The sequence below is a fragment of the Peromyscus maniculatus genome, chromosome 11 (genome assembly GCF_049852395.1).
Source record: "Peromyscus maniculatus bairdii isolate BWxNUB_F1_BW_parent chromosome 11, HU_Pman_BW_mat_3.1, whole genome shotgun sequence".
NCBI lineage: Eukaryota > Metazoa > Chordata > Mammalia > Rodentia > Cricetidae > Peromyscus > Peromyscus maniculatus.
Genome location: NC_134862.1, coordinates 97770815 through 97787548, shown reverse-complemented (window position 1 = coordinate 97787548; position 16734 = coordinate 97770815). Strand labels below are relative to the sequence as shown.

Sequence of the window (16734 nt, the reverse complement as noted above, 5' to 3'; positions counted from 1 at the left end):
AAGCGAGAGTAGGAATCTGAATGCAGAATTACCTGGAGCTGCTCATTAGCCAGACATCTCTCCCTGAGGTAAAAGCTAAAGTGCAGGGCTGGGGGCAGAGCTCAGTGGTGGAAGCCTTGCTCGGCTCGCATGTGCAAAGCCCTGGGTTCCACCCTCAACTCTGCAAAACCCCGAGACAGCTCAGGAGGGAGGCTCACCAAGTTCTTCCTGAGGCCTGTGGGAAGACCACTGTCCTAACGTGCTTGTTCATTCATCAAGAACTTTCTGACAGAAGTTTGAGGTATAAAGAGTATAGCTAAACACAGTCCAATTGGGAAGGGTTCAAAGTAGAAAGTGGTATTGTAGGAGAAAATGCCAATTGAGTGTGTAGATATCCCATGGTTCTGTATAACAGCCATGTGAGATCTGTTTAAAGAACAGTCTTTTCCTAAAAGGATTTCATTCAGCACAGAGGCATGAAAACACAGGCATGGTGTTAAGACTCAGATTCCAGCAGACACTCACATGGACTATTGGATGCACGAGGACCCTGCATGAATTGTTCCACAACGCCACCTACCCATCCTTGTGAAATACAAATAGGCGTTTCCTAATGCCCTCCATTCAGATTTTATATCATATGTGCTTTTCTCTTTTTACAATTTATCTTTCAGTGTTTGGTCCTTCAGAATCTCAGACCCCCACGAGCTGTGTTGAAATGGAAATGACTCAACTTTCTTCAACACAAAAGTCTTATTTTCCACAGTGTTAACTCTTAACCTCCAAAGAGTGAGAGAAACACACCAAAACAAGACCACAATGATGGGAATGAAAAGGGGGTTACAAGGAAAACACACTGTTTGGTGGAGACAGGAACTTCCCCAGGGAATGCTGACCTAATTTCTACCCCCATAGGTACAGAGCAGGGCTCTTCTTTAAGAAGAGCAGGATGAATACCCATGTGGTGCTTGACGTGAATGCCAACATTTAAGAGGAAGATGGCTGTCCATGAGTTCAAGGCCAGCAGGGTCCACATTTGAGTTCCAAGCCACCCAGGGCTACAGTGAGACCCTGTCTCAAAAACAAACTAGAGTAAGTCACATGTGATAACTCACGCTTGCAATGTCAACAACTAAGGAGAAGTGAGTATCAGAGAAGACTGTGACTCAAAGCCAACAGGAGTAAAGCAACAGCACCCTATGAGGTCTTCGACTCACCTTGGCCTCTGATGTGGGTCCCTTGGCCATCCTTCACTCCTGATGAGAAACCTAACTAGAGACACAACACAGGCCTCAAATGTAAATGCCTTAAAACGGAGCCAAGACTTCTACAGATATGTGGTCCTGCTTTACCCCAGTGACACAGCACAGGCCAAGGAGCTGTAATCAGTAGTTTATATTCACATCTCAGTGTTTGCTGCTATTCAAAGAGCCCATGCCAGTTCCATCTACTCAAGACCCCATTTGAGAACTGGGGGATCTTTGACAACTGCCCACTTTCTCACGAAGCTAATGAGAAAAGAACAAAGGGAGGGCCATGCAGGACCCGGCCCTTTCTAACCGTGTTCTGATTCTGAGAGCGGCAAGGAGGTAATTGCTCTTTACTGACACAAGCCACAATCCTATTCTCAACCTTCCAGTTTGCTGTGCCTCCAGATTGTTTTGAGGGGCTTCAGAGGAGACTTGGCAGTTAAGAGTGATTACTGCATTTGCAACGGACCTGAGCTCGTTCCAAGTACCCACAAGTGCCTGCAACTTTAGCTCAAGTGGATCAAGTGCCCTCTATTGGCCTCCACAGGTACCTGGACTCACATGTCTGTGTGCGCACACAGGCACGCGTGTGTACACACACACACACACACACACACACACACACACACACACACACTCACTCACATATTTAAAATAAGAAGGTAATAGAATTTGTTACTTTTGTTTTGTTTTGATTTTTTAGGACAAGGTTTCTCTGTGTAGCCCTGTCTGTCCTGGAACTTGCTTTGTAGACCAGGTTGGCCTAGAACTCACAGAGATCCACCTGCCTCCACCTGCTGGGATTAAAGGCATGTGCCACCACTGCCCGGCAGAAGGTAACAAAGTGTATCTCCTATAGAGTTCACCCTATAATTGCTCCAGCATTATCTGAGTAGCTATCTTATCATAAAACAATATTTCTGTGGACACATATGTAAGTAGGAAAAGTCAATAAATACTATAAATAGCCTCCCATCTATTTTGATTAGGTCTTGCAACCAAACAGTTGGCATCTAACCAAGAGAACACTCTTGCTTTTAAGAGAGTTTTTAGATTTGTAATTACAAACAATAAATTTGGATTTATGTTTGTGTATATCCTCAATTCAAGAGCTGATTTACATTTTCAATACTAACTTCCTCAGGCAACTCGTGAAAATACAATGTTGTCCTGAGATATTCTTTCCATGTATAAAATGTTATCTCTAATCAAATCATCACACTTCTTCGTGTCTGTCACATTCCTGGTAATTTTATTGTTATTTCTAGTTTTTATTCTCCTGCCTCAACCTCTGGAGTGCTGGGATTGCAAGCATACATTCTCATGCTGTATTCCCACAGTGCCAGGGACAGAACCTGGAGAATCTTGTCTGCTAGGCAGGCACTCTAGCAATGAGCTACAGCCCTCTTGATAAGCTTTTTGGGTTTAATATATATATTTTTTTAATCTGAGGATTTTTCTTGGTATTTGCCTGACCTTCAGGGGTTATCCATTAGCACGCTTCTTTGAACTGCAAGCTTGAGAAACCAAGTCTCACTTAAGTAGAAGAGACACAATGGGTGCCTGTAAAACTGAAGGGACCGTGGAAGGGTGGTGCTTGGAAACAGAGTGGAAAAGAGACTTTGAATGTGAGCTGTGGGGTAATTCTATCAAGACTTCTAACCTTTGTCTCTCAAAATTCCGAGATGGGTAAAATCAAGCCCCAGGTGAGTGTGCAGCTGAGTGTAACCCTGTGTGCATCGCTTGTCTAGAAGACGGTGTGACAGCACATCCATCCTCCTTAGGAAATGTCATTGCTGCTGCAGGAAGAGTGTATGCAGACCCAAGGGCAAAACAAAGCCTCACATAAAGCCTCATAGATTTCAAAATAGTTGCTGAATACCATTCTTAATTCCTAGTCTTTCAAGAGATATGTGAAGTATTTTAATAGCACTGATTGATAGATGGATTGGTCTTTAAATTTTCTTTATTTCCAAAGGCAGATTAGGTACAACCTTTTGCTTCCTTTCCACATCTCATCTTTCCCTCGAGCACGGTGACTGGTGATGTCTACCACTGTGGTTCATTTTGCTTTGTTACAACATGTGAGTTATTTTCCTAAGGATGGTTTAAGGAATACTTATAACCAAGGCAACACAGGTAGAAGGAAGCCTAACGGTAGAAACCATATCATAATAAAGGATCCATCTGAAGCCCACAGAATAGCCAAGCATGTGGACCAAGAAATGAAGAGTGTATATGAATGGTCTTTTCTCCCTCATTGACTGCTTAGAAAAATCAAAAGGATATTACAGCCCTCTGTAAAATGACATTTCACTAAGTGGCTTTTGGAATCGCAAGGAACAGTGTAGAAGGAACGAACCTCTGGTGGGTGCTCACCACCTCAGCTTGAGTTTTATAAGACATACAGAGTTCTTACCTGATATTCATACTCTGTGAAAGGTAACAGCTCCGAATCCATAAATGAGTTTAAGCTTCCATTGTAGGTTAACAATGGGCTGGACTTCCCAGGTTGAGTTGCTATTTGTCTTCTGTACAATTCAAAGTATATGATTTTTCCATTTGGCTCAAGTGGTCCTGCCCACCACACAGCTACTATGGGCTGAAATCCCCCTGCAGCTGTCTGTACCTCCAAATGTGGGGCTGGTTGCATTAGAGGTGGTACCTCTGTGGTCTGGGTCAATGCCCAGTCGCTGGAGGCACATCCCAGGGCATTGCAGGCTTGGACACGAATTTCATACCTATAGGAAACAAGGTAGACTCACAGATGATTCTTACATCTCTCTGGAACAAATTTTTTAAAAGACCACATGTTTTTAGAAGAGAAAGAAAAGGAGTTTATATTTATGAACAGCTAGCTTTTAAATAAGGATGGAGTTTTATTTTTATGGAAAGTTTTGAGCAGTTTCAATCTTCCAATTTGCAAACTCAAAGAAAGACCTTCATCTGTTTAGGAAGTGGTCAGTTCTTGCCTAAAGAGGGATGTATGGAGTCAAGAAACTCCAGGTCTCCTCTTCAGCAAGAAAGTTCTGGTACTGTGAAAAGGTACTTAAGACAGCAGTGAAGAATAAAGCTTTGCATGTGACCCAGACTCCTTCTATCTGTGTAGGCAGAGCCAAGCTACTCCTTGGGAATGCTTCTAGATTATGAAGGGGCATCACTGAGTTTTGGTCTCTGTGGTAATGAATCTTCTCACCTGATTGCTGACATCTTGAAACAGGTTCCCTTAGCTCACATGAAGACCTCTGGAGGGGCAGAGTTAAGCCCCCTACACACTAAATTATCCATCACAGAGACACCTTATCACTACCTAGTCAAGCTCTACTAATCAATTATGTTTTGTCTCATAGCTGGTATCTACCGTTCCATGGCGGAACCATTGCCAGCTCAAAGGCCCCATGGTTTGTGCTGAGTGCCTCTGGTTGCCAGGAGCACTTGCTGCTCTCTCCCCATGCCCCATTGACTCCCTGACCCCACTTGTCCCTCACGCACATGGTGACCCTGCTTCCTCCTCTGGGGTCTAGCTGTGTCTTGCTCTTCTCTGCTTCCTCTCCTCCCGTCCCTGCTGCTGCTCTCAATAGCTTTCCATTTTGCATTTTTGCCTTCTTAATTATGCTTTTCATTTCCTTTGTGACTTTGTGAACGCTTGCATGAACTGTCAGCCTGACAGGATCTGGAAACACCTAAGTGAAGAGCCTCTGGGCACACCTGCGAGGGATAATTAGCCTCTGGGCATTCCTATGCGGGATCATGTTGACTGCGTTAACTGGAGTGGGAAGACCCATCCAGGAACAAGAGCGGGTGATGCCACTTCCTGGGCTTGGGGGGCCTAGAGTCAGCAAACGAGAGAAAGTGACTTGAGCTTGGACACTCACCTCACCCTGCAACTTCCCTTTGGATACCGTGTGACCAACTGCCCTCGGCTCCTGCTCATGGCTCCTCACCCTGATGGACTCATCTGTGAACCCATGAAAGCCCTCCCCACAAAAGGTAGTTGCTTTTGTCAGGGTATTTTATCACAGCAACAGGAAATGTAACTAAAGCAGACTTTTTCCATTTCCTCCCTCTCTCCCCTCTCTTACACATCTCTGGGTTGGCATTTGCCAATTGATCAGTGATCAGATCCACCGATGCATATGGTGGGTCAGACTGATAAGCAATGTTGTTGGTTTTGACTTCCCATGTAGGAATGATTTTTCTAAATTATCTGTGGCTAGTTTTGAAGTCCTAGGTCAAGTGAGGGATGCAACTCGATTGGTGGAATGCTTATCTAGAGCGGATGCAGAAGGCCTAGATTCAATCCCTAGCACCACTGAGCAGTCTTGTATGTCTGTTGTCCCTGCACTGAGGAGGTGGGGGAAAGGAGCCCAGAAATTCAAGGCCAGCCCAGGCTGCACAAGACCTGCCTTAAACAAACACACCAAGCTGGATGTGGTGGCACAAGCCTGTAATTCTAGCACTTGGAAAGTAGAGGCACGAGGATCAGGAGCCCATGATCATCCTTGATGATGTAGTGAGTTCTAGTCCATAGTGGGCTACATGAGACCCTTTCTTAAAACAACAAAAACAAACATAAAGTCCTGAGCCACTCTCTTTCTGGTTCTCAAAGATTCCCAAACTGCTTCCTACTGACCAGCTGGGGGTGCTCAAAGATGAACACACTAATTTTTATTGTGTCTAGTAAATATCAATATGACTTGAAACCCACAAAGACAAAATGGACACGAAGTCAAATGACAAAGCCTTGGTACTCTGATGTGTTTCAGCAGTGTCAAGGCTTAGCTGTGAGGGAGGATGCCGCCTCTCCATGCATCCTTAAGTGTCCTTGCTAGTCCTTGCTAGGGCTGCCACATCAGGTTTTCTTCTTCTTCTCTAGAAAGAGTGTTACTTTGACATCTTGGAAGCCATTTTCTCCAGAAATCCTTTGAGCTATCAGGGCTCAGAGCAGAGCAGGATGGGTATGATTTTAATACTTGTGTTTTGGTCATGTAAAGAGGAAGCCCTGACAAAATGCTGGGCTCCACCCCAACGTAGGCTTTTAAAATGTCCTCAGTAGAGGGAGATAAAAGCCAACTCACATAGCATGTAGATTAGCTGTGGAGAATACCTGAAGAGCTTTTAATTACTGTTTAATATTTAATATGATTCTAAATAATTGTCCTGAGTAGATGCATAAGACCATGAATGCTTCATTCTAACAGCACGATACACCAGAGATAATCATAGCCCTGTCCAATCTGCACACTGGGACATCATAATTATAGTCGAGTTTTACCTGCGGTGGCTGGACAGCAACACTTGGGCAGACTTCAATTTCTTATTTTAAATAAGTGATCCTATTCATTTTACTAAATTTTACCCACAAAATGTCTTTTATTACTTTCTTTGGGGGATGTCAGTTACCTGAAATGGGATGAGGGAAAGTGCTCAGAATTTCGGAAGCTACCAGGAGAGTATTGGTGTAGAGCACCTCCATGCATGCCATAGAAGCCAGGCAGAATCCAGCATGACACATATAAGCAAAGTGATACCATCTGGCCAGTCAGGAGTTCAAAATTGAGGGAGCTCTGCAGCCTATGGCGGACACAGAACCCCAAGCCTCCATTATCCCAGGAAGAGGTGTTAGATTTGAATGAAGGAGAGCTAGCCTCTAGACAGATACTGGTCCAGTATACTTCTGACTGATATATTTTAGCTGTGTGTATGAATGTGTGAGTGTGTGTGTGTGTGTGTTTGGAAACTAGAGAGTGGTACAAGGTGCTCAGTCACTTTCCACGCTTTTTTTTTTTTTTTTTTTTTTTTTTGGAAAACAGGGTCTCTTTTGAATCTGGAGCTCACTGACTCAACTAGTCTGTCTACCTGGTTTGGTCACCTGAAGGGTTTGACTCCACCCCTCATGTGCCCTACCAGATGTGAGGTTATAGGAACAAGCCCATCTGTGTGTGTGTGTGTGTGTGTCGATGCTGATGCTCAGGAGCTGGCATATGCATCTTGCTCTGGGAGCCTCACTGGCATGGACAGAGCACGACACAAAGGACAACGACTTGCTTCCAGAAAGCCCAGCTTGTCTCCTTACCTGTGAAATGGCTTCAGGTTCTTTACTGTGAGTGACCGTGTATCAAAAGAACTGTGTGTTGTATTAATGCACATCGTTCGGATTTCTTTTTCAAACAGCTCACGGATGAAGATGGTATAATTGATGATCTCACCGTTTGTCCTCACTGGAACGTCCCAAACCACTAAGATTTCAAGAGCATCCCCGGGATGTAGCTTTGGAGGCTCTAAGCCTGAGGGGGCTGAGGGGCTGGTTTGATCCTTGACAAGTGGGCTCAAGGCACTTCCCTGGCTGTTGGTGGCAGTCACCGAGTAGCCATATTCTACACCCGGGGTAAGGGTAAAATCATGGTAGCGAGTTTCCAGCCCTGTATACACAATGGCTCCATCTCTCCGAAGCTCATAACTTCTGATCTGGCCATGTGGCTTTCTTGGAGGTTTCCATGTAATTTCTATTGATTCTGAGCCTGTGACTTGCAGTATTGGGGGGTCCATGTTCTCTGGTGGGGCCTCCATTGTCTGAGTAGATGCAGTCTGACTAGCAGTGCATCCTCCATTTGTACAGGCCACAAGGGAGATATTGTATTGAGTGAAAGGCTGCAGGTTGGGAATCAGAAAGGACAGGCCCTGCCCAGCCATGTACTCCTGACCATTACATCTAAGCAAATATTTAGCAATCTTTCCATTCTGCATTGATGGTGGGGACCAAGACACATTTATCTGGCTAGCACCGATGGCCCAAAGAACTGGAGGGCTGACTCCTGATGGAGGTGCTTCAGGAGTGGTGATGGCGTTGGTTCTGCTGGTACAGCAGCCGCCAGCGGTGCAGGCGAGGACTGCATAACTGTACGTTGAAAAGGGAAGCAGCTGGCTGTCGGTGTAGTTGAAGGTGCTGGCGTTGAAACTGAGAGGATGGGGCACTCCATTCCTTTGAAGTCTGTAGGACTGGATAACGCCGTTCGAGTGTTGGGGTGGGATCCAGGAAATCAGCAGTTTGGGGGGATTCATAGACACATAGGATATTTCAGGTGGGGAAAGGCCCTCTGGGGCTGCTTGCAACGACCTTACCCCAGTCCAAGAGCTACAGGTGTGCCCTGCAGAATTCCAAGTGCAGATTCTATAAGCATATTGCCTCCATGGCTGTAGGCCTGTGTCATTATACGCCCAAGAGTCCCTTTCTGTGTTGTATTCCGTGAAAACAATGTTCCCACCCACCTGAGCCGTCTCGTTCCCCCAGTCCTCTCTTTCCGAGGATCTGCGAACCACTTCATAACGAATTATCTTCCCATTCGGGTTAGCTGGCTGAGACCAGTTTAGCCTCACACTGGTGGACTCCACAGCCTGGATGGTGGGAGCCACCTGAGAATCTGGAGGGGCTTCCTCTGTCCAGAGAGGCTGGGGCACTGAGTGAGCACAGCCTGCTGCTGTGCAGGCCTCCAGGGTCAGAGTGTAGAGGGTGAAGGGGGCCAGGCGCCTGAAGAGAAACTGTCGACCCAGGCCAGAATACTCCAGGAGCCCACCGCTGAAGATGTTGTATGCCTGCAGGATGAAGAGAAGAAGAGGATGTCACTAGTGTGGGGTTCTTGGTATAGCTGTCTAAAGCAGTCACACCTGCCTGCCTGAACCCAGTGGTCCTAACCCATTAGCATTCAAATGCTGACTTTAGAAGTGGGATCTGCCATAGTTAATGTAAAGTCCACAGAAAACTTTAAGAGGTTGGATAAAATCTAAGCATTGACCCAAACCTCAGGCCGGGGAATGCTATGGCTCACACAGCCCTTGTGAGGCTTGAACAGCAGGAAGAACATTTAAATATCCCATTTATAGACACTCCACACTTCTGATCTCATCCTGACGAGGGTACTTGGGGTTTATCTGAACAATCTGCCTTCTTCTGAGCTTCTTGTGAAATGGAATGATATTGCTAGTTGTCCTTGTTACAGGATGCTATGGCTGAAAATTTGCATCTCTATGTATATGTATGTGTTTGTGTGCAGGCTCACATCATGTTATGTAACTGTATATATACATAGTCACATGTGTATATATAATACATGGACACACATTTACGTAGTTTTAATAACAAAATGGGAGAGGGAAATGCTTTGCTTTCTCTTTGAAGTCATAGAAGAATTGATTGTGGTGTTTGCCCTTGGTCTGCGCAAACCATGTGTGCTCATCACACAGAGAATCTTAACCTCTGTAGCACACATTTGTAGTTACACGGAGCTAACAAATACCATTGGGTTGGTCTTACTTTGACCTTTGTCTGTAAATTATCAAGCTAGGTAATTATCAAGTAGTAACCCTATTTCCCCCTTTGTGTGTGCTCTCTCATTGTCCAAAGTAATTATTTTATATCGTATCCTTTCTCCACTACCTGCCAACAAGCTTTTCTCTCCCTTGAGTTGGTTGTTGACATTCCCATACACTCCATTGAGAAGCAGACGAAGTTAGAAAGGCATGCTCTCACATGTTTTACATTCTAGTGCACCCCCAGCCTTCTCCTCCAATTGGCCTCTGTCACATACTTCTGTAAGTATTAATGTAATACTGTAAGTATCTCGACTTCCAGGTTTTAGCTACAATCTCTTGAGAAGACATATTGAAACAGCCATTTTCTCAACTTTCAGTTTGGTATTCAACAAATTACATAGTTAATACTTTATTATAAAATAGTCTTCATGTAAGATGATTTTTGGTCCACTATAGGCTAATTTAAGTGTTCAAGAGAATAATTAAAGTAGGCAAGGTCGAACTTTGGTACTAGGGAGGTTGTGTGTTCAGTATACATTTTCACTTCAATAATATTTTCAGCTAACAATGGGTTTCTTTGGATGTATCCCAGGGTAAGCTGAAGAGTATCTGTGGTCATCTTGGCTTCTGTCCCCATGACTGAAGCATCTATGCCCAATTACAGGCCACCCACACCATCCATCCCCCTCCTTTTCTAAGGACCCCACTACTGTAATCATTCCTATTATCTCCCTCCCTCTCTGGCGATTTCCATTAGTGTTTCAGTGTGCTCTAGTATCTCATTGATTTTGACATCAAAATCTCAGCACCCCAATCTCCTGGCTGCAGTCCCACTTCTCTGCTGTCCTTCCCACCTAAGTTTCCTCAGGGAGCTGCCACCGTCTCTTTCTTGGTCACCATCTTTTCCAGAAGCCACTCGGCTCAGGTGTCTTCCTCTAGCATGTGAGCTGTCAAGGTTCCAGCGACCTTGCTCTTCCCCAGTCCAGGTCCACGTCTTCTCATGTCACTTACCATCTCAATAACGTCCAGCCTCTTTTCTCCTCACGTGTGGCATGCACTACTCACCTACCCTTCCCTCAACATCTTTTATCTCATTTCATTCTCCCCTGACTACTTTTCCTCTTCATGACCTCCAAATTCCTGGCACCCTAGGGCTCGACCCCAGGATCTCCTCATCACTGGCTATGTTCTCTCCATGGTGATTCTGTCCATCACCAAGGTTTTAAACACAGCTGCCCGCTAACAGGCTGCGGATACATAGCTCATCGGCATCTTCTTTTGGCGTTCTGAACTTGGACTCACTATCTACTTGTCCCTCAAACCCGCTCCTCTTCCAACTTCCCCTTCCCAATTAGCTAACACCTCAGGGTCAAAACCCAGAAGGCAATCTGAAGAGTCACCACCTCTTTCCTTCATGCCTCATATCTGGCCCATTAACAAAAGTCTCATCGCTACCTTCTACATACATTTCCAACAGCCCCATATTTCTTGACTTCATAATGCCCACTCTGATTTGAACCATCTCATTTGAATTCTACCCTGAATTCTCCAATAGGCTCTAAATTCTACTAGCCTCTCCCAGGTCAGGAGTGTGCAGCCTGAGTGAGAAGTTTGATTAAAGCCTTCAGTAATGTTTCACTGAACCCTGAACAAGCTCCCTGCTCCTTGTCACAGCCCACAAGGTTGGGGCCGCCCTGCCTGGAGTCTCCCTTGGTGCCATCTTTTCCTCCTTCTAGAGGCTTCATCCACACAGGCTCTCTTCCATTTCCTTGAGCACACCAAGGTCATCTGTGCCTTAGGGCCTTGCGTTTGCTGTTCATTTTGTCTGGAACATTTTGCCCCCATATCTTCACATGACTGCCTCTGTCTTGTCATCCAGGGCTCAGCTCAAATGTCAACTCAATTCAAATGATTATCCATTTTAAAATAGCCTGAGCAGGCATAATTACACGACTCTATTTAATTTTCTTTATAGCATCCATGGCTCTCTGAAATTCCCTTGCTGTTTATTTACCAGCTTACTGTTTGTGCCTCTGCCCCTCTTTGACTGAACACTCTCCCTGCATTTATTCATCCCCATGGAAGGGCCTTGACGGCAGGAGCCTTTTCTGTCTTGTTCTCTCTTGAATAAGTGCATGGCACTTAGTAGAAGCTCAATAAATATTTGGTGAAATGCAGATGAAGGGAAGGGGAGTCAGTCAATATTCCTCCTGTCAATCATTCTCAGGAGACGCTGTCTCTAGGAGGGGGCGATAAACACAGAGAGAGCTTTGATGCGTGGAGGGGGAAGCTCTGGTGCCTGGGAGGGCCTGAGAGCTGAGATTCAGCATTTAAGGTTGGGGATTTAGGCCTCTTACCCTGTAGGAGGGTTTGTCTGATGCCTGTTGGTGGGATGTGCCTTGCCTCTGAGTCTCTGTTCTTGGCTGCAGGGCCTCCAGTTAAGCTGAGAGGCAGCCCAGAGAAAGCTCAGGAGGTTGGAGCTGGCTCCTGGCCCTGAGCTATGGATGTTATTTCCTGTCTCCTTCTCCTTACAGGGCTGAGGAGGAGAAGTTTAGTCTTAACTGTTCGATGTGGACTTGACACGGGCATCCCCAGCATGTGGGGAGAGCGATGGGAGCAGGCAGTGGTTACGGCCGCTGGAGCTGGGGATTCTGCCATCCTGACCTGGGAGGGACTGACGAGGGAAAGCCAAAGGGAAGAAGTGGAGGATGAGTCGCTGCCAGCCCTGGGAAGAACATGAAAAGATGTGGGTCTACCTCATGTGGGTAAGGGTTTACAGCTTCCAAGTGTGGGCTGTTTGTGGGAATGCTATCTCCTTTACACCCCCAGGTTGTGAGGCGAGGCTTTACATGTGACATTGAAAGGCTAGTTTTCATGGCTACGTGTGAGAGTCAAGGAGTTAGGAGACAGATCCATCTTCCTTAGTGAATTAGGTAAGGCTTAAGGAAATAACCTAAAGTAGGCAGCTGAGGAGGCAGGAAGGTTAGGGTCATCCAGAGTTCAGAGCTTTGGGGACATCTTGGCTTCAAATCCCACCCCATCTTTGGCAATATTGCCTGAAGCATCTACTTAACCTTTATGAGCCTCATGAAGTTTAGTGGGCCCCACCTAGTGGGGCTGATGTGTGGATTAAATGAGGTAATCTTAGCACACTGCTGGGCCCATAACAGGCCCCTCCCCAGCTATTCTTCACTGATCTAGGCTGAAGTGCCTAGAGGAGCCATCAAGGAGAATTAAACCAGCTTCCCAGTGGCCTGATGGCATGTCAGAGCGCATCTGTTTATCTGGAAGATGACCCGTGTGATTTCCCATGCAGGATGGACTCTACCTTGATCACTCCGTTGGTTCTCACTGGCTCCGACCACTGGAGCAGCAAAGCCCGGCCATTATCTCTCTGGTCCACTGTAAAGTTGATCAGTCCACTTGGGGAAGATTCTAAAGTTTTAATCAGAGTCCAGGGGCTCGACGCTTGTCCTGCACTGTTCACAGCGACCACGCCCATGTGGTATGTTGTGAATGGTTCTAACCCAAAAAGATGGGCTTCATGGCTTGTTCCCTGTAAGAAAGTTGGCAAATTAGGTATCCTTTAGAAGCCAATAGAAGGTTATTCTCTGGAGTGCATGGCCATGTCAGGATGCACGGCATTAACAATGGCATAGATACACAGCAAAGGTTTGAACTCGTGTTGAGGAGACAGTGAGTGTTCTTTCTGCTTGCTCTTGTCCATACTGAATACATCAACTAATGCAATGGTTCTCAACTTCTCACAACCCTGTTAGGGGCTGGGGTCAAACAACCCTTTCACAGGGGTCACATATCACATATTTACATGACGGTTCATAACAGTAGCAGAATTACAGTTACGAAGTAGCAATGAAATAATTTTATGATTGGGGGTCACTACCACATGGGGAACTATATTAAAGGGTCGCAGCATTAGGAAGGTTGGGAACCACTGAACTAATGAATGATTTCAGACATGTGAAAAAGTTGTATCAGATGGGACCTGTGGATTTCTGGAGCTTGAAACCAACAAACTGTGGTGCCCATGATGAGAATCGCATTTTGCTTAACGAAGATCAGTGGCCCCAAGTTGCATCCTAGCAACTGTGGGGAAGTGGCCAGCAGGTTAATCGGAAGGCTTTGTGAGACTTAGCAGGAACAATCCTAAACCTCTAATCTGCCATGCTACTTATTTATACATGAGACCCTCCACTCCCCAGCCTCTCCCACTCAGTGTGTGGCTATGCATTTATATCTTACAAATTTGATAAAACAAACACAAGAAAACAGCAATGAACCCATTGAACTATAAATGTACAAACACCCTCAGAGAAGCCTGTTATTCATGTAAATGTGAAATTATTCCTATTTGTTAGAAGCAGCGTAACTAAAACCATGAAGTGCACCCAAAGTAACTGTTATCTGGGCTTTGAGAATTTCGCCTTTGTTGATCTAAAAGAAGAAAGGGATAGCAGAATTACTTTTGTTTGTTTGTTTGTTTCTGGCTCACAGAGAGACATTTAACATATTTTGCATAACTTAACTGGAGCTAAGAATCTTAACATTCTGAGAGGCCCTGGGGTGCTCTTGCCAATCTGGGCTGGATGGATATGTCTGTTTAAGGTAAGAATTATGCCTGCAACAGGGGTAGCAATGTATGCATGAGTAAACACACACACACACACACACACACACACACACACACACGAGGCAGGTTTTGAGAGGGGGTATTTTTAATGTGGACCATAACCACTGAATATGAACAATCATGACTAAGTTTTGACTGAGTGATATTTACTTGTAATGATTGGGTTTATTAGATGTTTAAATGTGACATTGGTAGTCTACCAAGTGTTTCTTTTTCTTGATGGGCCAAGGTAGGGAGAGGAAGTTATCTCCCAGGGTAGGTGGCTAAGACATAGGCACAGTTATGAGGAAGGAATTCTCCTTTATTTGGAATCTTCCAAACGTCATTTTGGATGAAGGTGAAAAACATACACAACCAAAAGACTATAGACATATGTTTTGATTCTTTTCTCACATTCTTGGTTTTAAGTTTTTGACTGAGCTATCTCTCTTATTCTGTGAGAAACCTGGGCAGAGGAAATACAATTTCCTTTATGGATCTGAGACTCGTGAAGTCAATTTTCCTGTTTCAGTACGTCCCATTACGATATTACACGCTAACCTCCTGAAATCTTTTAATATTTAAACATTTGCTAAGCGGCCAGACTCTGAAACAAATTTTACAGAAATATTAATTTCTCTTTTTTAAAATATTAAAAGTTAGATCATGAATATTTAAAAACTTATTTCTCCACAACATTGGATTGGTCTTTTAGATAAATATAGCATCGAACCAGGATGACCACAATGAATATTAAATCCGACGATGCTTCCAGTCCTGATTACAAACAGTCTTTTCTGACAAATGATTTCTTTTCTCTGGAAATAGGGCAAACATGGGTAAGATTAATAATGCAAAAAAGAATAATTCTTTGTTCAGAAGATTTGGTAATAGATGCCAATAAAAGCAGAGGCCCCAAAGTGAACCGGAATCACCTCTAACAGATTATGGATGAGAAAGTGGGCTGCTGGGGCACACTTAGAGACGGTTTTTGTCACAAGAAACTGGAAAAGCATGTGGGCTATAAAGCAAAACCATATGTAGATTGTCAATAGTGGCACCTGCTCCATTACAGTTTATTTCCTAGCAGAGACTTCCATTCAGCCCCTAGATGGCAATCCTACCAAACACTTTTCGTAACATGAGTACTTAATGATTAACAGCCGGCTGTTCAATCTTCCACCACACTCCTGGCAACCGTTAAAAAAATAACAGAACTGATTTCATTATAGATTCCTTTAATAAACATTTATGGCTCAGATCCTTGAAAGCGAAAGTCTTCAAAATGCCCCCGCCTCAAAACCTCCATCATCTAATGTAGAAATGCAGCCTGTGTGTCTCAAGTTCAAGCGCCTGCATCCCTGTCCCAGATGTTTCCAGGTGTGGTCCTGTAAAGGGCGATTTTAATAGTGTTTTTCTTAATCTGGCTTACGTTTGCCTTACGTTACATAAATACAACCACATTTTACTGAAGAACAGTTCTTTTGCTATTTGTTGTTTCTGAAGAGCCCCCCCTCACTCTTCTCACTTTCCCTCATGTTTTCCAGGTTTTATATTCGCCCCCTCCCCACTATTCTCCTTTTCCTCTTTGGATGTTTTCAACCGGGCATTTTTCTCTCCTTCCTTTTTGATTTTCATTATTGCATCCTCTCCCACTTCATGACCCTCTCCTATTATTTTAATCATTAAACTTAAACTTTGCTGTTTGAGGCCGGGTTTCATGTATCCAAGGCTGGCTTTGGATTGGCCGTGTAACAGAGAATGACCTTGAACCTTAAATTCTGTGCCCCCCTCCCACGTTTGAGTGATGGGATTACCAGCAGGCACCGCCACACTCACTTTTCTGTGGTGCCGGGTTGAAACCTCGACTTCCTGTATGGTAAGGTAAGCTCTCTACCATTTGGGTGACAACCTGTCCCTAGCACTTCTTTTGAGCTCCCTATATTGTATCACTCACCTCTGGGTTATCAATTCATACTCCAGTCCCTCTTCTTAGCCACCCTTGTCTACACTGGTAGCCTTTCCATAGTCTTTATTATACAAGTTTATCTGCTTTTGTTACACAGCAGATGAAGAAAGCATCTCAGTAAAAGAAGGTGGGAAGAAATTTTTACTGGAACTAATCCTCATCTGATCGCCCCACCTAGTAGTTCCGATGAGATTCAGCCTCTTTTACTTTTTAAAATTTATATGCAGACATGTCAGAGCTGGGATACAAATCAGTGTGTCATTTATGAGGCATAGAGACAGGACCCTCTGGAATGCTCGGCCGGTAGAGGTCCTGCTGCCAATTTGAACTACATTTTAACCTCTCAACTCTGCTCTCGTGGACACATGAAACTACTTGGAGTCTTCAGCAGTCTGACAATTTTACACCATCTCCTCTGATTATTTTTGACGACTTGAAATGCCCCAAAGGTGGCCAAGGGGTCAATAGGTTTATGTAGGTTGAAAATGATCAAAAATTACCATTGATCTGGAGCTGTCAATAAAAGGCTGCATGGGGATAGTCCCTGCACAAATGTTTAAACTGCAGAAAGCAACCCAACTTAGTCACCTTTGAGT

At 44.7% G+C, this 16734-nt stretch overlaps 1 protein-coding gene across 1 annotated transcript in view; it reads right to left on the bottom strand.

Annotated features, from left to right (window-relative positions):
- Window positions 1-16734, bottom strand: part of LOC102928770 (usherin) — a 418898-nt gene that overhangs the window by 43713 nt on the left and 358451 nt on the right. The window contains exons 41-43 of the mRNA XM_076548181.1: window positions 12868-13095; window positions 7306-8822; window positions 3649-3970 (exon numbers count right to left, since the gene is read on the bottom strand). Of these exons, the coding sequence (XP_076404296.1) occupies window positions 3649-3970; window positions 7306-8822; window positions 12868-13095 (2067 nt within the window). The remainder of the gene's footprint in view (window positions 1-3648; window positions 3971-7305; window positions 8823-12867; window positions 13096-16734) is intronic.